The sequence below is a fragment of the Dreissena polymorpha genome, chromosome 13, assembly GCF_020536995.1.
Source record: "Dreissena polymorpha isolate Duluth1 chromosome 13, UMN_Dpol_1.0, whole genome shotgun sequence".
Classification (NCBI taxonomy): Eukaryota; Metazoa; Mollusca; class Bivalvia; order Myida; family Dreissenidae; genus Dreissena; species Dreissena polymorpha.
The window spans coordinates 66,510,885-66,533,263 of NC_068367.1; the positions used below are offsets into that span (position 1 = coordinate 66,510,885).

The 22,379-nt window shown below is 35.7% G+C and overlaps 1 protein-coding gene and 1 pseudogene across 1 annotated transcript; both read left to right on the forward strand.

Moving 5' to 3' along the window:
- The first annotated feature begins 4,333 nt into the window (after positions 1–4,333).
- On the forward strand, positions 4,334–7,030 carry LOC127856092 (uncharacterized). Its single transcript, XM_052392084.1, has 2 exons — positions 4,334–5,020; positions 6,213–7,030. Exons 1-2 carry the CDS (start codon positions 4,751–4,753, stop codon positions 6,450–6,452), a joined length of 510 nt encoding a protein of 169 aa, XP_052248044.1. The 5' UTR covers positions 4,334–4,750; the 3' UTR covers positions 6,453–7,030.
- A 1-nt stretch (position 7,031) lies between these two features.
- On the forward strand, positions 7,032–12,930 carry LOC127856088 (uncharacterized; annotated as a pseudogene).
- Positions 12,931–22,379: the final 9,449 nt, after the last annotated feature.

Genomic DNA, 22,379 nt, shown 5'->3' on the forward strand with positions numbered 1-22,379 from the left:
GATTGTAATGTCAACAAAGCGAAGGTTCATGACCATTTCATAACTGACAAGACCAGACCCTGAACAACCATTTTAATCAGCTAAGCTCAAACGTCCAGTAGGAATGGGAGTGGGTGCAGTGACCACTGTGAAATATCTGAAAAAAGGTGACCACTGTGTAATTTCTGAAAAGAGTTGCAAAATCAAAACCATGGCAAAGAAACACAATATATATCAAGCGTGGTATTGTCAAGCTCTCATGACACTCATCAAATAAAATCTCGACTACATAATATCAATGAAAATTAAACACCACATGACAATCCTGGAAAAGTTTTAAAAGACTGCACTGAGGCTTAGGCCAGCATTTTTTAATTTTCTGTTTTACAGGAGCGACCAACCCTATTTTTCGACAAATACAAATAAAAATAAAAGTCACTTTAGTTTTTTTTATTTACATATCACCCGCCGACCTGGTAGTTTTTCCTAAACTAAAAATAAAAATTTGCAGTTTGCCGAAAGTGTTGTTCACAATTTGTTTTTATAATACGGGTTGTTTCGTTGTGCGCAGTCCACATGTAAAGCGTCAGCGATTTTCATTGGCTATTGCAGCCAATACCACACGCTATTAGCCAATCGGTGAGTACTTAACAAATGATTTTTATATTGTATTTCGGAAATGGCGGATTTAAACAACAATGAGACAGACGTAGCGTATTTCAAATTTAAAATAATTAAAAACGGAACTGAAACTATCTCAATAAGAAAAGTAAATCTTCTGAACAAAATCGTTGACATTATTCCCATATTAAGTAATACAAATTTAAAAATAACTAGCGTTTTTGCAGACGATGCAGAGGTGTCGCCATCAATAACATTCGATGTGTTGAAAAGTTATGGATAGGTTTAATAAACATGCATATTTATTAAAATGTAGATCCTGTAATATTTTTATTGATAAACATCAACATCGCAAAAATGTCCAAGAAGTACTACTTTACGTTTCTTTATGATGAACATGAGTACTGGACCACATGTACTTGCATCAATAATCCCATTCCCCACCCACCCATATATATTCTTCATTTAGAAAAACATATGCAACACAGCTTCTGAAGAAAATGACATTGGGTCCGAATGTTCATATGTCGGTCAAAGTCACCAGAAAAGGCGTATAGTATCCAAACCTATGAATTCCAAATTTTTTATTATTTTTTCTTGACACAGTAGTAATGTGAAAATACTGAGCTCAAGCCGGGGATTGAACCCACGACCTCCAGAGTGGTAGTCTGACACTTGAACTATGCGCTAAAGAGCTAGCCAAACAGCAAGGCTGTTGGAAGTGACCTTATTTCACTACACTCCTCCCCCTACAGCATGTCTTGCATCCGCATGGCCCTCCCAGAAATCATTTAACAGCTCAGACCCATTCCCGCATTCACAGTTCTTTTTTGCCTCGTCGCCATTAATGTGAAAATACTGAGCTCAAGCAGGGGATTAAACCCACGACCTCCAGAGTGGTAGTCCGACACTTTAACTACGTCGCTAAAGAGCTAGCCCAACAGCAAGGCTGTTGGAAGTGACATTATTTCACTATAGTAGCAAATAAACTAATTTAACACGCTTTTTTTATTGGCAGTGGCTAGTCGTATGGTCCCGTACGGGTATACAAGAGGCTAGCCGTACAGCCCCGTACGGGTAGACAAGAGGCTAGTCTATTCGTATAGCTGTTCCTACAGAGATTGTCTAGCCAAACAGCTGTTATGACACATAAGTATATGGATTAATTATTGATCTACGTGCAGATTCCGAAATTTCTAGCCTTTAGACTGGCTCGTGTAGTAGTTGTCACGGAATTTGCAGTCTGGTTTATGTTTCGTCGTGGTTGGAAATCCGATTCGTGCATAGTATATAAAGGGTGTAAACAAGTGAGATATGAAAATGTAAATTTATTTCGCCAAACAACAATTACAACAATCAATAGATATCAAAGTTATGGAGTATATAAATACTCATTGTACATGCAAATATTAAATGAAACAATAAATATATAGTAAATAATCTTAACTAAGTCAATGAAAATTGCGATATCACAATGAGAAAAGTTTATAACAAAACAAATAAAAGGAAGCTTTTAGATAATAGCACTTGATAAAAGTTATATACCCTATTTTCACAATATGAGGCAGCATTTCACGACAAGTAATGTCGACTATGCAAACAAATAAATTTGTAATTTGTACTAATTTCTATAGTAATGATGCAGTGGCAAAAAATACGCTGATTAGACAGTGTGAATACACAGGCTTATCCGTGTCTTTGTTGTTCGCATGTATGACAAATGAAGTTGCTCATATCTTAAATCAGGTCACTTTAAAGAATTGCCATGCGCGATGCACTAGAAATCACACCATATACAAACTTAACTCAATCCACCGATATATACAGTAATAATTAGCTCAAATCGAAGGAAACAATGATAATTGTCTTAAATTTGATCAAACGCAGAGTTTGTGGTGTATAAAAGCTTGAATCAATGTACAACTTTCTCAATCTATACCGAAAATAAGCACCATGTTCATTTTATGTCGTACTTACATATTCAAACTTTTATTATTTTAATCATTTAAGAAAAGCTATACCTCTTATCTAGATTATACATTATTTACAGAATCATACGTTTGTAAAAACTGTACACAAACACTGAAAACAGTTTTCACGCCTAACATAGGAATGTCTGCTAATTACTAAAGAATCAAATTATAAACCGAATTAAATTATTTGTGTAACTCAATTTCTGAGAACTACCTTTGACGGCTGCCGTCATTGAATTTCATGATATCGATGACGCAACTCATTAAAACATTTGTTCACACCTTACTTAGGAACGTCGGCTAATTAAAGAATCAAATAAGCAACCGTATTACATGAAAGGAAGTTGTAACAGATGAAGAATTTTTTAACTTCTATGAGCTTAAACAAACTTATTACTGATTAAAAGCACTGAACGACAATTCTATACTTTATAAGTCGTACTGCTAGACAATCTCCATAGGAAAGGCTATATGAACAGATCCATACGGCTAGACAATCTTCATAGGAAAGGCTATACAAACAGAGCCGTACGGCTAGCCTCTTGTCTACCCGTATGGGACCGTACGGCTAGCCTCTTGTCTACCCGTACAGGGCCATACGACTAGCCACTGCCAATTTAATTTATCATTATTAAGCTTAAAACAAAACATTTTTTCCATATATTTTAATAAAATATATAAATAGTTTTTAGATCAACATTTTAACCATCTTTCTGGTACCTTTTGACCATTTTTGGTAAATTTATTGTGGCAAAACAAAAACTGGTACCTGTTAATGGGTCATGGTACCTTGTGATTATAACTTCCCCCACAAAAAGTACAATATAAAACTAGAACTTTGTCACAGACACGACGATTACCTATTATCCATATATATACTCATACCAAGTTTCAATGAAATCCGCCAAAGCACTTCCAAGATATGGCTCCGGACGGACGGAAAGACGGACGGACAAACAACGCCAAAACAATATCCCTCCGCCTATGGCGGGGGATAACAACTTGAATTAGAGCTTTTTAAACTGATTTCTATTCGCCCCATTCCCTCATTGCGATAAGATACCGTGTTTCTTAATTCAGATGTAACAAATTGACCCAGGCATTAACAGTTCTTTATTGCACGTGTCTGCTATATTTTTACATGATTGTTTTGTGAAGTTTAATATCTTAATATTGTAGATCAAGGACTGTAAGCATCACAGTTCAAGATGTCAGTGTTGAGCTAGAGGAAGAATGCACGCCTGTCATCAACGTTTTTGACATTATGATGACATCTAGACGCTGTTACAAATCAAGCCCTCCACTTTGGTTTGTAGTTGGTCAACATTTTCATGATATGTTTATACATGTAAATTGTTGGATTTTGTGTGTGAAGTTTAGTACAAGAGGGCGTACTTCAAGTTATTAACATTTCAATATTTCCTGGAATTAATTTCCATCTTTATATTCTACCATTTCATCCCAAATTAAATATAAAACGCTTATTGTTTAGGGTTTAAGGTAAATGTGTTATTTCACGCCATTCATTCGAAAACAAAATTGTACATTTGTGCATGTTGTTTTGTTGATAACAAATTGTGTATATATATATATATATATTGTTACAGTATAAAATTTGTGCGAAAATCATATCACTATTTTAAGCATTGCTTTCATATGATTCTGGAAGTTTAATTGTTAAAGTCAAAAAAGTTTTGTATTGATTAATTATTGTTGTACATTTTAAGTATAAAATTAATAATGCTCGCCTCTCAGTTTTTATGCCGTGGTAGGGTGGCATATAGCAGTTGAACTGTCTGTCCATCAGTCTGTCTGTCCATCTGTCTGAAAACTTTAACATTGGCCATAAATTTTGCAATATTTAAGATAGCAACTTAATATTTGGCATGTGTACCCCATGGAGTTGCACATTTTGAGTGGTGAAAGGTCAAGGTAATCCTTCAAGGTCAAAGGTAAAAAAACACAAGGGAAGTAACAAGCTTTACAGGGAAATAATTTATATTTATCATTTGGCAAGTACAAATAATTTTTACAAGGGCAGTAATAGTTTTTAGAAGGGATATATTAATCAGAAACAAAAATATTTAAATCAAAGCGGCGGGGGCATTGTGTTTCTGACAAACACACCTCTTGTTAACTTTTAAGCTTTTAATAATCTGTGGCTTTAAATATGTGTCATGTTTATGTTAAAATCCAGGGTGGAAAACAACGAAAAGGACAAGCTATTCAACTGTTTGGTGCGTCTATTTCAAGAAAAGCAATGGGGCTTCACACAGGAACAGGCAGACACGACAGGGAAAATGGTGGTTGGAAAGTTGGTTAATTGTCTGTGGTACTTTGATCCCTTCTGGGATCGTCTAAAGACAAGGGGAATAACGCCACCAGACGTCTTTCAGCCATTCACTGGCTGCAGGAGACTCAAAGAGCAGAAGAAGAAAATACCCCAGGTATAAACTAATTAAACGTGTCATAAGCTAGTTTTGAAATATGCTGACTATGTCATGATTATGTAAGAAACAATACTTGAATGACTTGTAAATTTATAACCATATTTTAATATCTTCTTATTGAAGATATAAAACATTAATTAAAAGTAAATTTACATACTTGAGATCTCAAATATTGTCCATGACAAATTTATTTATTATTTGATTTAAAAATAAAAATAAAAAAAGAATTATTTGCTCTTAAATCCAGTCGGACATTTTTAAACAAATACTTAATATTTCACTACCAGAAATGAAATTGATTCACTGGTATGACAAAATTTTGCATTGCAAGTTGATACATTTAATAAATATATGGGTCATGACCCTACCTTTCTGTTAAAAAGCTTGTCACATTATTATGCCCCCTTCGAAGGGGTATGATGCTTTGTATGTGTAGGTCTGTCGGTTTGTAGACCTTTTGTGTCTGGATGATATCTAGAGAATGCTTTGACATACATGTACAAGAATGCGAATTGGTTTAATTGCTACTTGGGAGGAAGGTCAAGGTCACAGGGACTTGTCATAGTAAATTTGTGTCTGCAAGATATTTTGAGAATGCATCGACCTAAGATCATGAAAATTTGTATAATGGTTACTTCTGAGAAAGTAAAGATGCCTATTGATTTGGAGGTCACCTGGTCAAATTTCGAGGTCACACAAGCTCATATCAGTTTCTTCATTATACATATAGAATGCTTTGACCTACAATCATCCATAATGGTATCCTGATTACTTGATAGGAAGAGATATGCACATCAATTTTGAGGTCAACAAGTTAAAAGTCAAGGTCACACGTGCTTGAAACTGGAAATTCGCTTCCACTGATATAATAAGTATTTGACAATTTGGTGTATATTGGTGAAGTTGTAATAAACTTGGGTGGAAAGTAAGATGCCACTTATAATTGAGGTCATCAGATTAAAGGTGAAAGTCACAGGGGCTTGTAATGTATAATGAAATAAGTTATAAGGATCATATTTATTAGTATGCTGGTTAGACATGACAAAGGATGACCCCTATAAAAAATGATTTTCACATGAAGAGATCTAAGGTCTAGGTCACATGGAATACTTTGCTGCAGGTTGAAGGGCATAGATGTTTTACTAACTAATCTTGTTGCAAAATATTTTGATTTACTTCTTTTTTACAGCTGAATACAGTAGAACTACAGGAAAACATAGAGAGTATTTCAGATATTCTAATGCTCCCATGGATTGAGAATCCATCTTCAGCAGGATTGAAAAAGATTATGGACCTTTTAATCACAGATCTCAGTAAGTATCACAAATTCATGACAGGCATGCAGAAGTGTTCTAATAACAACCACCAATCACCTGAACCCATAAGAAATTTCAACGACAGTTGGACACTAGTAACTGTGACAAAGTAGATTCTGTAAGGGAAGACTACTCTGCTTTAGACTTAGCTCTAAAAGCATGTTGTGACTACATCCCGATGGACCTATTACAGTTCGAACCAAAGTCCAAGGAGGACAGAAGGAAGTGGTTAAGTAAGATAGAGCTTTCGTCCACAGTGAATGTTTTCACTTACACACATGGTAATTACATAGGAAACACAACAGTTGTTTGGAAGATACCCGACCCTGAATTGCCAAAATCCAAAAATGTGCCCAGCGAGAATATTAGAATAGTTAATCTAATCAAAGATGACATTGTGAAATACTCTACCAGAAGAATGAGGAAGGACTTCTTTGACAGGTACCAAAAGGTAAAAATCGCGCCAGTCGTTCTTAGAGACATGTACAGGTACCTTACAAACTTTGAGATTAGTGCAAACGAAACAGAAGAAATTGATGAACGGTTTGTGAAATTTCTCTTTGAAGCAGAGGATTGTGAACTGATATATGACATGAGAAAAGATAATGGAAGTACATGTGATCCAAAATATGATCCATTTTGGGAAGCCCTTCAGAAACTAATCATGGATGAAAATTCTGCAGTACATGAAAGGAGACATACAAGCACACAGTATCTGCCATTTGCTATATCTGTTGAAGAGTTACGAGATCAAGTTCAGGCAAAACTCCCACCTGGAACCCCAGTACCATCCTGTTCCTGGATCAGGCTGAACTTCCAACCGCAAAATCCTTTTAAAAAAAGTGCTGCTTACTACACTGGAAAATTCAACATTAAATATGCTGTACAACAGCGACTTCTACGTGTGCAGCATGTTGATTCAGGATATTGCAGGCAACTGTTCCGCCACTTGAAAACCTTTGCCGTGACCTGGCGTGATTATTGTGAGTTTCAGTGTCTAGATGACAAGGCCATTGTTCCTGTTGGCGAGCCAGGCCATGCTGTATCTACCGGTGTGCGATCCCATCACCGTGCTTTAGTTGCCAATGGAAACAGTGTGGTAGCATTGGACCATGACTTTCATGTATCAGGCATTGTTCCCTCAGTCTGTTTCCAAGTGGATATTCCCGAATCGCCTCTAGACAGTTTTTACATGGGAACTGTACATGTCACGGTGAAAGACAAAGTGTTCCAAAGTTCTTCTCCTCTTCGCCATAGCACAGAAACAGTCAAAATTATGCATGAATTTTTTAGTCACGATGGGGTTGAAGTTGATAAGCCAATCCTTGTACGGTACACTGATGGGGGTCCTGACCACCGTACTAACTACAAAAGTGTACAGATGAGTACACTATGTGAGTTCATTGCACTTGATCTTGACATGATCGTGGCAGCTCGAACAGCTCCATCTCAAAGCTACCACAATCCAGCAGAGAGAGTGATGAGCACCCTCAACCTTGGGCTGCAAAATGTGTCTCTTGAAAGAGGGAAGATGAGTCCAGAGTTTGAAATGCAGATTAATTCTTTGTCTCCCCTAAAATCTTTGCGCAATGCTGCAGAGCGAAATAATTCATTGAAGAAAGCATACAAAACTGCTATGGATGAGCCCATCTCTGTTGTTACGAACAGATTTTCTAAACTGAAATGGTCTCTGGAAAAGGTTCATGTGCATACCTCTGCTTCAGCTGACGAAATGGAAAATATCAGTTCCATGATACATGTCATTGATCCAGATGTCAAAATGGATGATACAAAGACATGGAACTCTAAACGTCTTACAGCATTCCTTGAAGATCATAGCAGAAAAAGGCATTACATGTTTCAGGTATTAGTTAAAACCTATTTATTTTAGCTCGATTGCATAGAAAGAAATTCCTACTTTTTAAAAATGCTCTCAAGTCCGTTTCCTGGGCCTAGAACCAGTACAAGGTGTCTATATGGGAGATCGAAAGAACGCTCCCACAGCGGGGATCGAACCCATGACCTCCCGGTCGCTAGGTGGACACCATATCCTTACACCACGGTGACCTTAAATCAGGTTTCAGGTTTTAGTAACATCATCTAGATTAAGTTTTCAATTAGGCCATTGGTAGTTATATATACTTAAGGCCTTTGTGAAGAGGGTGAAACACTTTTAAACAGATAAAACACCTGAAACATACCGGCAAATTTGGCATTAATATTGTTTCTTGATTTTATTATGTGCAGACATTTAGACAATGCTATGTTATACAATGTTATGATAGGACACGGTACACAATTTTAATTAGAACGGTTTGAACATTGTGCATTTTGATATATTAATACAGTGAGAGAGCAGTTGATTGCATTTCCTTCAACCTTTAAGAATTGTTTTATTGTTTGTTATTTCAGATTAAGAAATGTACTTCTGGCAGCTGTGCATACTGCAACATGAATCCACCTAGAATACCAGAACATCTATTAAGTGACCTACACTTTGTCCCAGATCCCATTATGAAGGATGGTGAATATACAGATTTCGCAGAACTCAGTATGGAACAGAAACAGAGGACACAGGTCGACCAAGTGCAGCAGAGATTCAGACCACATCTGACAGAGACAAGAAATTCAAAAATGTCCTTGTTGGCAGTAAGTTTCATTTGTTAAACGAATGTTAATGTTTATAGTTGATCTTGGTGTCAATTTTAGTCTTTTTCATATCAAGTACTCTACATTTGATGGGTTTCCTAGTCCATCACAGTTTGGTTCTTAAGCCAGGAGCATTTATCACATGTTGTGAATGTGGGAAGCGACATGTTGTTTACAATTCTTCAAAGCTGTCACTTACTGAATCACTATTTGTCACCGGAACAGAGTGTGTTGCTGGATAATCTGTGCACCATTAAACCCCCAACACAGTCGATGATTAAAATCAGTGCATATTATGACATTTTATGACATTCATTAGTTTAAATAATAATAATAATTTATGTTTGCATTCAGCGAAAGTCAGGGGCAACGTGATGTGTAGAGAATGTGGGAAGAGGAGGGTTGTGTATAGTGCAGCAAAGCTGAAGACTGATGAGCAGAGGTCCATATGTCGGGTCGAAGAAGAGCTAATTTACATATGCGGAGACCCTCTATTTCACGCCGGCGTCCACAAAGACAAGATCATCGTCAAAGAAGGGCTCTCATGCAGTTCCCCAATAGAGTCATTTTATTATGCAGGTCAGCATACTTAATATATATAATCTTAAATAATGGATCATTCGAATGCATAAAATGTAACCAAAAAGTATTGTAGCAGACTAATTTTGATTTGGTCTGTGAGTGGCAATGTAAAATGCTACACTTGCACCCATTAGGTTGGAGTCAGATGAGCTAAAACCTGGTCAATTTCCTAAAATCTGTGTTCAAGTCAATTATTTCCATGTGAAGTCTTTTATAATCAAATAATCAAGAATGAACAAAATAAATGCTTAACTTCTTAAATTGTATTTCTTTAAATTACTATTGTTTTGTTATTCCAAATCCTCTCTGTATATTTAGAATTAGCTCTTTCATTTTAACAGGGAAAACAATGCAGTTCGATGATATTTGTTTTTATTGTGGGGACACGGAGGTGGTTGATGACGCTGATGTTAACAAACTAAAGGAAGCGTTTGGAATTGTTCGGCCCATCTGTGTCGGATGCAAAGCAATGAAGCCTGTAAAAACTTGCTTAGCATTGAAAACAAAGAAACAACGAAAGTCCTTAAATTTGAATTATTATAAAAGGAGCCCTTTCTCAGATTTTGGCATGTATTGAAGTTTGTCATTAAAAGCTTTATTAATTGATAAATTTAAACATAGGACATACGAATCTCCAGTAAAAAACAAGAATACAATTTTAAAATAGATGTAGGATTTGTGTGCCGTCATTATACTGACAAATTCCATGTTTGTTTTTTACTACTATGACATATATAAAGTACTCATTTTTCAGTCATTGCTTCTTTTTGTACTGTATTAGTTGTTCCATATTTAGTTGTGTAAATTATTTTCTAGTCAAGCCCTGAAGTCAAATCAGTATTAATTGTTCCATATCAGTATAATTACTTTCTAGTCAGTTACTGTATTAGTTGTTTCATATCAGGATTTTAAACTATTAATAATTGTTTTCCAGACAATATTTATACTTGTATTTCTCTTTGACACTTTTTGTGTGGTGTAACATTTTATAATATACATGTTTTAAAATAGATACATATTTGTCATGTTATGCTAGCATGTAATTTGACACATATTTTGACATATATTAGGCTACCAGGGTATTAAAGTGAAAAAGTCCCTTTCATCATTGATGTCAAAGTGATTGCTTAAATATAATAAATCCAATAGTTTGTTGTGGCAGAACATTTCAATATCAAGTAAGCTTTGTTTGAACCAACTTGTTTACTTTATAACCAAAAAGGATCTCGTCATACTAAGCAGTATAAGTATGTATTTGCTTTGTTTTTAATCTTGCCAAAGTAGTTTTTTGGCCAAAATAAATGATAAGACTTTTTAATTATGTGTCATAAAACAATTATTCTTATCTGTAAATATTGAAAAAGCAGATAATATTGTTATATACTTGCATTTCTTAAAAGCATTATTTCATAATAGTCATGTTTTAAATGCATTGTATTAAGTGTATTGTTGATGAATCTTAATTGTTTAAGCATGTTCTCATGAATTTGCTATTTGGCGCCCACGCTAAGCAAAGTGCTACTGTATCAGTTTTTGTTATGCCGCCTATGACGGGCAATATTGCAATCAAATTTTCAGTCTTTCTGTGTGTCCTTCTGTCCTGCTTTTTTGTATGGATTATTGTTTAATTATAAAGAGATTTGAGGGTAAGGGCTGAGTGCAAGGACCCTACTTATAAGGTTAGGATGTACAGAGATATTACCCAATAGTTATTTTGTGGTACATGTACAGGGCACAATTCTGTATGTTTAGCACTGTATCTACTACAGGTATGGAATGGAAACGCACATATGTTTGTTGATATTGTGTGAAATGTTTAACCAAGTTCTTTAACTCTGAAAACCAATTTTGCACAATTATTCCTCTTTTTGTACTTGTACTGCCTGCAACAGTTACATGTTTGTTTCTTCTAAAGTCATACATTTAGAATTGCATACTTAACACTGTATACATGTTTTCGAGATCACCATGATAAGATACACTCCAAGGCCTTTAATATATATCAAACCTGCCATTTAGCAGAAGTATGCCCCTTTAATATTGTACTTTTTGTACTTAGACATTAAAGTTGAGGTTTTCGGCCAACAACAGGTACCTAGCCATGAATTGCATTTTGGGCCAGTGGGGTCATTGTTACTTAAAATCTTTTTTCCATATTCTCTTATTATTCATAATATTTAAAAATAGAACATGTTACCAATCAAACCAATTGTGAAATAATTACACATGTGCATGCAATTATTATAAATGTCCAACCTTTTACTCTCTGGATTTTCTAGGATAATTTTTGCACTCGTGTAAAGTGACATTTACAAATACAAACGTTAAATACATTTCGATATTGATTTTGTTTTGTGAGATGTATTGTTGTCATCAAACATGTTGTTTTCAAAAAATGATTTTTGATAATTATTATGCCCCCCTTCGAAGAAGAGGGGGTATATTGTTTTGCACATGTTGGTCGGTCCGTCCGTCCACCAAATGGTTTCAGGATGATATCTCAAGAATGCTTAGGCCTAGGATCATGAAATTTCATAGGTACATTGATTATGACTGGCAGATGACCCCTATTGATTTTAAGGTCACTAGGTCAAGGTCACGGTCAAGGCCTCGATTGAGGGCATATGTCTCCCACTGCGGAACACTTGTTGGATTTGTATTTCAAATTTTGTAATTTAGATGTTACGAATTCAGAGATGTTTATATGTGGGAGATAAAGGTGGAAGCACGATTGCAACACAAACTGTTGTATGGTATCTTATATTGAGTTCCTTGTAAGTCATCATGTTTTTATTGTTTTGTTAATTAAGGACATAGTGAAAAATAATATGTATGTTGTTTAAGCCATCATTATATTGATAGTTTTCTTGATCATGGATATGAATGGATATGAACGTTACATATTTTGTGTTCACTTTACATATATAAACACTATAAACTCTCTGAATAAAAAAATGAAATGCAGCACATGTTTTCATATTAAACTGTATAACTCTCGGTTTCTTAAATGAAATATTCACATTTTATGTACTAGAACTTTCACTACCCAAAGTTTGGAACAAGATCAGTTCATGTTTGGATCCTGATCAGACTGCTCTTTTGGAGCCAAAACGGTCGCAATCGTCCTAAGGTCCATTTTCCTGTTACTGGCTCTTTTTTTTCTCATGATTGATACAAATTATCGTATTATTTTTTAGTGTGCATATTCCACCCATGGATGAAAGTTACAAAGTTGGTTGTTAAAGCTATGATTTAAAGCAAGTCTGTTGTATATTAAAGAGTATTTTTAGTGTGCATATTCCACCCATGGATGAAAGTTACAAAGTTGGTTGTTAAAGCTATTAAAAAATGTAAAACGTGTTCAAGTCTTTTTTTATTAAAGTCAAATGCATGCTATATTTGTTATAAACATACATATGATATACACTCAACAAAAGTTTAATAATCACTATACTACACTACACACCTGGCGTGTCTAATAGTCCCTATTAAAGCAATATAGTATAATACATGCGAAAGGTGCTTTTACCTATAAATATATATAAAAATATGTTTACTATTATTATAAAAAGCTTCTACAACAGTGTAATGAGATATATATAAAACACGTAAAGGTTAATGCAAGTATACATAAGGGTAAATTGGCTGAATTTTAAATTTTCAAAAATAATTTTTTTTATCGGTTTAGACAGTTTTATTTTTATTTTTTTGGTAGACTGCTCACTTTTCATGCTTTTATTTTTATTTTTATTTATCCCCCCCGACTCAATTTTTTTGAAAAATTTCCCGTAAAACAAAAAAATTAAAAATGCTGGCCTTATCAGGGAGAAAACTGTCGCTTTTATGCTATTTAACGTTTAAAGAAAGTCTCTTCTTAGCAATAATCCAGTTAAGTGGGGAAATAGAACGTTGATTTAAATATTTTGCAAAACATAAGAAAGAAAACACACATATGTATACCTAACTGCGCATTTGTTATTGCGTTTCAGACCAAAAATGTGAGTTGTAAGTAAAAAAACATTATCCTTCAGGCAGTCTCAGTGTTACATCACAGATGCCAAAATGATCAGTTATCAGAGTACTATATACATCCTTGCCTTGTCTAACTGGTCAAATGTGAGAATGTAACTTAGAGCATTTTCTACCATGTGATTTAATAGGTAAACAAGTCAGCCAATCAACAATGAGCACGTGTAAGGACAAAAATATTGACCAATCAAAAAGTGCACACAGCCATGTTTGTTTTAGGATTATGTTGCTGGCAATTATAAATTTATCACATGCCATACCCTGTTTCCCATGAAATATAACCACTACATATATTTTTATCTTACACATGTGTAATATTTGTTATTTTGCTAAAATGACGTTTCAACGTCAAATGACGTCACGAAATGTAAACAACATTCGGGATTTATCATTACGTTTGCTTAAATATTGATTTAATTTGCTCATTTATAAGTCGTCCAGAAGATTCGTAAATAAGCTCGCCAAAGGCTCGCTTACTCATAAAATTCCTGAACTCGTTTCATAAAATATAGTTTGATGATTGACAGCTCATGCCAGATCCTATGTATATATATTTATATATTTACATGTTTTTTTTAGGAAAGATACAATCTGCGCATAGTTTTAGATGGACACCTTAGGCTATTTTTATAGGAGAGCGGGACGTGGACAGCAAAGAAAGTGTCCAGTCATGTAGTCATTTAAGGAATACCATTGTTTCTTATCTTACCTATACACAGATACATTTGTAAATTTAAAAATGTTGTAAATATGGAAACATAACTATACATAAATAAATCAAAACAGATATTAATTGGACTTGAATTCATCTAGATGACTTAGTTGTTGTATATTTCATCACATGTTATTATACAGATGAATTATTATTTGACAATGTTTGAATGCGACTGACTTGCAATACTAGTATTATATTAAAATGCTTTCACCTAAGTGATACCATTGTTGTCATTACTGCAAATCGTGCATGTGGTTGTTTATCAAACGACTATGCAACAAGATAAACATCATGATTTTACAACGGAAGCCTCGTCAGCTGTGCGTGTGCTAGTGAACAAACGGGTACAAACTCCCGGACACCCTTGCAGACACTGTGGTCTTATAGTTATAGACAGCAACATTCATGCCGTCGCCTCCTGTCAAAGACTGAGTGCACATTATTACGAGAGTGCCACATCCTCCCCGATACTAATCCATATGATACAGTGACATTACTTCTATCAGCGGCCAACTCTCTCAATGATGAGACAACCAGACGTGTATGTATTCCCCCCCCCCCCCCCCCCCACCAAGCAACAAATAAAGGGAGAAAACTCTAAAATAATGGAAGCAAAAGCTGCCAGGCATCTCCCCAGGATTTTGGTCAGGCACAGCGGCAAAACAGTGTGGATGGGGATTGGTGCAGAATGAGGATTGCCCCCATTCCACAAGGAGACAATTTTTTATGTGCACTGTTACTATATATGTATATCTATGTTGTAAAATGAGTTACATAGTATATGTACCAGTTTGTTGTGTTCTATTTTATTTTTTTGTTTTTATCACCTTGAAACAGCCTTTCACAAATATTGTTGCAGAATTGTTTCGCTTATTGGCCACTGCTTCTATGAAATGTTGCTCAAATGGGTTCAATTGATAAAACTAACTAAAACTCAGCATGTTGGATGTTTCGCCTGATGGTAGCATACCTGTGTTAATTTTTAACTATTATATCAGGGATGGGACATTAATTTTAAATGTTGTTAAATTCAAACTTTTAACATTTTTTGTCCTATTTAGTAACAAATTGAATAAGCAACATTTTTTTAATGAATGACTTAAATAACTGTGTATGAATATTGTAAATCTAATAGCAAACAGACAAAAACACACAGACAGACCAAACACAATATGCCCTGTCCTTTGTGCTATAACTTGTGAATTATCTTCAATTCTTAACTGCTATCCACACAGGTTTGTGGTGGCTGTTACGTCTCTAGTTGACCATCATCTGTATAACTGTCAAAGTTCACAAATAACAAATCGTTTATTATTATTCTTAAAAATGTTAAAGTTAAGCTCAAGACGTAGTAGTTATGAACCTTCTTTGGGTCGCAGTAGCAGATTTCAAAATCTAATCACGAACCCAAAGTTCAATGTCAAGGTCACAGGGGTCAAAACTTTTATGCACATGGATAGGTCTTTTCCAGATACACATGCGTACCAAATATGAAAGCAATATCTGAAGGGGCACAGACTTTATGAGTTTTTAATGAATCGCAGTCGCATATTTCAAAACCTAAACGCGGACCCAAAGTCCAAAAATTTCATGCGCATGGAAAGGTGCAGATTTCAAAACCTGAACGCTGACCTCAAGTTCAAGGTCAAGGTCACAGGGGTCAAAAATTGTATGCGCATGGAAAGGTGCTGTCCAGATACACATGCATACCAAATATGAAAGCAATATCTAAAGGGACACAGTAGTTATGAGCCTTTTTCGAATTGCCGTCGCAGATTTCGAAACCTGAATGCTGACCTCAAGTTCAAGGTCAAGGTAACAGGGAGGGGAATAAAAATTGAATGTGCATCGAAGGTGATGTCAAAATACACATGCATACCAAATATCAAAGCAATATCTGAAGGGACACAGAAGTTGTGAGCCTTTTTCAAATCGCAGCTGCAGATTTTAAAACCTGAACGCGGACCCCAAGTTCAAAAATTGTATGCGCATGGAAAAGTGTTGTCCAGATACAAATTCCTCCCAAATATAAAAGCAATATCTGAAAGGACACAGTAGGGATGAGCCTTTTTCCAATCGCCATCGCAGATTTCAAAACCTGAATGCTGACCTCAATTTCAAGGTCAAGGTCACAGAGGTAAAAACATTTATGCGCATGAAAAGGTATTGTCCAGTTACACATGCATACCAAATATGAAAGAAATATCTGAAGGGACACAGTAGTTATGAGCCTTTTTCGAATCATGGTCGCAGATTTCAAAACCTGAATGCTGACCTCAAGTACAAGGTCAAGGTCACAGGGGTAAAAAATTGTATGAGCATGGAAAGGTGTTGTCCAGATACACATGCATACCATATATGAAAGCAATATCTGAAGGGACACCGAAGTTATGAGCCTTTTTCGAATCACGGTCGCAGATTTCGAAACCTGATCGCTGACCTCCAGTTCAAGGTCACAGGGGTCAGAAATTGTATGCACATGGAAAGGTGTTGTGCCCATACACATGCATACCACATATGAAAGAAATATCTGAAGGGACACAGCAGTTATGAGCCTTTTTTGAATCACGGTCGCAGATTTCAAAACCTGAACGCTGACCTCAAGTTTAAGGTCAATGTCACAAGGGTAAAAAATTGTATGCACATGGAAAGGTGTTGTCCAGATACAAATGAATACTAAATATGAAAGCAATATCTGAAGGGACACCGAAGTTATGAGCTTTTTTCGAAAAGTGTGACACTGCGGATGCCGACACAAGTAACACCTATATGTCCCCTGACCATATATATATATATATATATATATATATATATATATATATATATAGTCAGGCGACACAAAAACTGCACTTATTGAACTGGATGAAGACCCTTTCAGTGGTTAGTTGGAAAACATCATTGAAGTTTCCTTCATTGATAAAATAAGGAAATGATGTAACTCCATAAATAAATAAAAAACATGTTTTGTGAAATATGGCACCACAGTTTTTCAAGGCTCAAAATGGTTAATGAATTAAGTTTGTAAACCATGGTTTAAGTCATGATCAACAGGTTTTTTTTTCCACTTTTTGGGAAAATAGCCCATGGCTTTGGAATTGGGAATTTTATCGGCATTTTCATGAAATAGTGAAAATAAATTCATTAGCCTTTTTATTCCAAACAAAAAGTCCACAGATTAGGGAAATTAGGGAAATACTAAATTTGATATAACTCTTTATAATCATTCAAATTAAAAGAACAAAATCATATAATACTTTGTTAGATGTAACTGAATTACAATTGAGATAAAATATGCATTTTTTTGGGGGGGAAATTGGGAATTTTTTGCCACATTTTGGGAAAAAAGTAGACTTTTTGGGATTGGGAACATAGCCGAATTTCGGCTATAAAATCGGGCCAAAAAAAACCCTGATCAACCTTGTTTGTTCATGTTATTTCATGGATTTTTTTCCAAAATGGTGATAAGCCATAAAAACAAATAGTGCCATCATAAATGGCCTACCATGGTTTCAATGTGCTTGTTTGAATATAATGTATAAAAAAATTAACTGAAGTTTTCGTTTTTATTTTTATTTCTCAAATCTGAGAACAAGTCCCTTTAAACACAAGGTAAGCAAGGCTTATATTGAAATCCATATCACTCTAGCACATATTACCAGTATTCTAAATCAAGATGTAACAGGAATGGACATAGGGCATCTCACAACAAAGCTTTTTATTTATCTATTTGAGCAACCCGGTGGGTACATGGAGCTTAATGCATGTGTGTAAAGTGTAGTCCCAGATTTGCCCGTGCAGTCCATGCAGGCTAATTAGGGAGGACAATTTCCGCCTGGACTGAATTCTTGTTAAGCATTTAGAAAAAAACTGTAAATGAAAAATTCAGTTAAAGCGGTGCATATTTGCCTGATTATCCAATGCGGACTGCAGTCAGGCTAACCTGGGACATCATGCAATAAACACACATGCATTATAAATTTAGCCCCATTGCGGACTGCAGTCAGGCTAACCTGGGACATCATGCACTAAACACACATGCATTTAGCCCCATTGCGGATTGCAGTCAGGCTAACCTGGGACATCATGCACTAAACACACATGCATTTAGCCCCATTGCGGACTGCAGTCAGGCTAACCTGGGACATCATGCACTAAACACACATGCATTTAGCCCCATTGCGGACTGCAGTCAGGCTAACCTGGGACATCATGCTCTAAACACACATGCATTTAGCCCCATTTTCCCAGAGCATGGCTTATTTCTTTCATTCCACACACGTATAGTATATTACACAGGTAAACATTTTAATCTCCAAGCTTTAAGTATGCAATCATATTGACAGTTGGTACAAGGACTCTGTTCATAAGTGTACAGTAAATTTCTACTTACAGTTATGTTAGTTACAACTGTTAGTGACTGCTAAACAGGCATCAGACCATACTGTAACAGAGGCAAAGTATATTTCATGACCCATTCATTTACACAAAAAAACACATTTAAAAAAAACAAGTTAATAAATGTCGACAAATAACCAGAATGTACATGTAGTATAAAAGTGTTTTTTGTTGTTTTACTGCCAAATTACCTAAATACTTAATACTTAAATAGGTATATCATGTAAAAAAAACATGTATTCACTGCTCAATTACTTCACAGACGAAAAATGGGGCCCACTATAATTTTGATCACACATGCATTTTATAATTCATAAGGGGGGCATTCATAAGGGAGGGAGCATTAAGAGAATAAGTATGATATCCAGTACAGACTGTGTTAAACTGTTTATTCTAGATAGTGTGCGCTTGTTAGCAGGTGGCCTCACCTGAAGTGGACATGACCGCTGGCTCACCTCAGATCGCCCCAGCCTATGTCTACACTCTTGATTTGATTTGGCTGCATGGTGTAGCCATGCTTATTGTGGTGTAGCCTGGTACACCTCAGACCAACCTAGCTCATGTCTCCATTCTTGATTGAGCATTGGACTTCATACAATTGTAGCCATACAATTATTTGCTAATGATCATGCACTTACTTTGGAATAGGTTAAATCACTTAGAATTTACTAAAATTGGGAAATTGATGTGTGTTTTTGTTCTTGAAAAATGCTTTAAACAAGAGATGTGTTTGTCAGAAACACAATGCCCCTATTGCGCCGCTTTGAAGCCATAAATTTTACCTTTGACCTTGAAAGATGACCTTGACCTTTCATCACTCAAAATGTGCAGCTCCATGAGATACACATGCATGCCAAATATAAAGTTGCTTCAATATTGCAAAAGTTATGACCAAGGTTAAAGTTTTGACGCCGCTTTGAAGCCATATATTTGACCTTTGACCTTGAAGGATGACATTGACCTTGACCTTTCACCACTCAAAATGTGCAGCTCCATGAGATACGCATGCATGCCAACTATCAAGTTGCTATCTTCAATATTGCAAAAGTTATTGCAAAACTTTAACCTTGACTTTAACCAAGGTTAAAGTTTTGGGACAGAATGACAGACAGACAGAATGACAGACAGACAGAATGACAGACAGACAGGCCAAAAACAATATACCCCGATCATTCGATCCAGGGGCATAAAAAGAAAAGAAACAAGAGCTGTGTTTGTGAAACACAATGCCCCCTACTGCGCTTTGAAGCTGCACGGCAGCATTTTAGAAACAAGCTTATAATTTTTAATGTAAAGGTCACAGTGACCTTGACTTTTGACCTAAAACCATGTTTGATTGTAGATCTCAATGAGATGCATGCACATGTGAAGTTTAAAGTACATAGACCCAAGAGTTTTCATTTTATGAGCAAGGTTAAAGTTTTGACGCCGCTTTGAAGCCATATATTTGACCTTTGACCTTGAAGGATGACATTGACCTTGACCTTTCACCACTCAAAATGTGCAGCTCCATGAGATACACATGCATGCCAACTATCAAGTTGCTATCTTCAATATTGCAAAAGTTATTGCAAAACTTTAACCTTGACTTTAACCAAGGTTAAAGTTTTGGGACAGAATGACAGACAGACAGAATGACAGACAGACAGAATGACAGACAGACAGGCCAAAAACAATATACCCCGATCATTCGATCCAGGGGCATAAAAAGAAAAGAAACAAGAGCTGTGTTTGTGAAACACAATGCCCCCTACTGCGCTTTGAAGCTGCACTGCAGCATTTAAGAAACAAGCTTATAATTTTTAATGTAAAGGTCACAGTGACCTTGACTTTTGACTTAAAACCATGTTTGATTGTAGATCTCAATGAGATGCATGCACATGTGAAGTTTAAAGTACATAGACCCAAGAGTTTTCATTTTATGAGCAAGGTTAAAGTTTTGACGCCGCTTTGAAGCCATATATTTGACCTTTGACCTTGAAGGATGACATTGACCTTGACCTTTCACCACTCAAAATGTGCAGCTCCATGAGATACACATGCATGCCAACTATCAAGTTGCTATCTTCAATATTGCAAAAGTTATTGCAAAACTTTAACCTTGACTTTAACCAAGGTTAAAGTTTTGGGACAGAATGACAGACAGACAGAATGACAGACAGACAGAATGACAGACAGACAGGCCAAAAACAATTTACCCCGATCATTCGATCCAGGGGCATAAAAAGAAAAGAAACAAGAGCTGTGTTTGTGAAACACAATGCCCCCTACTGCGCTTTGAAGCTGCACGGCAGCATTTTAGAAACAAGCTTATAATTTTTAATGTAAAGGTCACAGTGACCTTGACTTTTGACCTAAAACCATGTTTGATTGTAGATCTCAATGAGATGCATGCACATGTGAAGATTAAAGTACATAGACCCAAGAGTTTTCATTTTATGAGCAAGGTTAAAGTTTTGGGACTGACACACACATGCAATGACAGACAGACAGGCCAAAAACAATATACCTCCAATCATTCAATCTGGGGGCATAAAAAAGGGTATTAATATATTTATAAAAACAAGAGATGTGTTTGTCAGAAACACAATGCTGGCTATTGCGCTGCTTTGAAGCCATATATTTTACCTTTGACCTTGAAGGATAACCTTGACATGTCACCACTCAAAATGTGCAGCTCCATAAGATACACATGCATGCCAAATAATAAGTTGCTATCTTCAATAATGCAAAAGTTATTGCAAAACTTTAACCAAGGTTAAACTTTTGGGACATACACAATGAATGAATGAATGACAGACAAACAGACAGACAGAATTTTCTGAATCAAATGAAAATATTTGTGAAAATAGTCACCAAGAAGTAAACTGAATGTTAATTGGTGGAGTTTAATAAATAATTATACGGAATGACAAGTCAGATCTTTTCGTCATAAGTCTTATTGCTAACAAGAAAGCCATGATGTCCCTTTAACCGATTTTATGGCACACCAACTCTAGGAAATTGAACTGGTGGTCAGTAGTAATTTACCTCACTTGACCCATATTCCAAACAGGAATTGATATAATCAAGAGGAGCATTCTGATCATGTTTTATCAATATTTAATGATAAATGTGGCTCTAGAGTGGTAACAATTGTTTTTCTAAGACATTAAAACCTCTTTTTGATGCATGTGACACAGGTTTAAACTCGGCCAGGATATGGTCAACATAAACATAATCTGAAAATGTTTCGAGATTGAATTATAAATGTGGCTTCTAAAGTGATAATGATGTTTTTTTCAAGGATTGCTAAAGTGATGATGATGTTTTTTTAGGATTGGACCTGGTGACCTAGTTTTTGGACCCACATTTGAACTAAGTCTACTTATTGTTAAGAAAAACAATCTGCCAAAGGTTTAGTTACATTATATCATATATGTGACCTCTTGAGTTGAGTCATAACAAGGTTTTCCTAACAATTAATTCGGACCTAGTTTTAATGCATGTGAGTAAAGAGTATAGTCCCAGATGAGACTATGCAGTCTGCACAGGCTAATCAGGGACAATGATTTTCGCCTCAACTTGTTGTTTGCTAAGAAATAGACTTCGTTTTGACTGCACAGGCTAAACTGGGAGGATATACTTTACACACATTCAATTAACCCTTTCAGTGCGGGAACCGAATTTT

Coding starts and splice junctions, on each gene's coding strand:
- LOC127856092 (XM_052392084.1), top strand. CDS start 4,751: ATGTTTATGTTAAAATCCAGGGTGGAAAACAACGAAAAGGACAAGCTA. Junction 5,021..6,212: donor AGAAGAAGAAAATACCCCAG/GTATAAACTAAT, acceptor TCTTTTTTACAG/CTGAATACAGTAGAACTACA.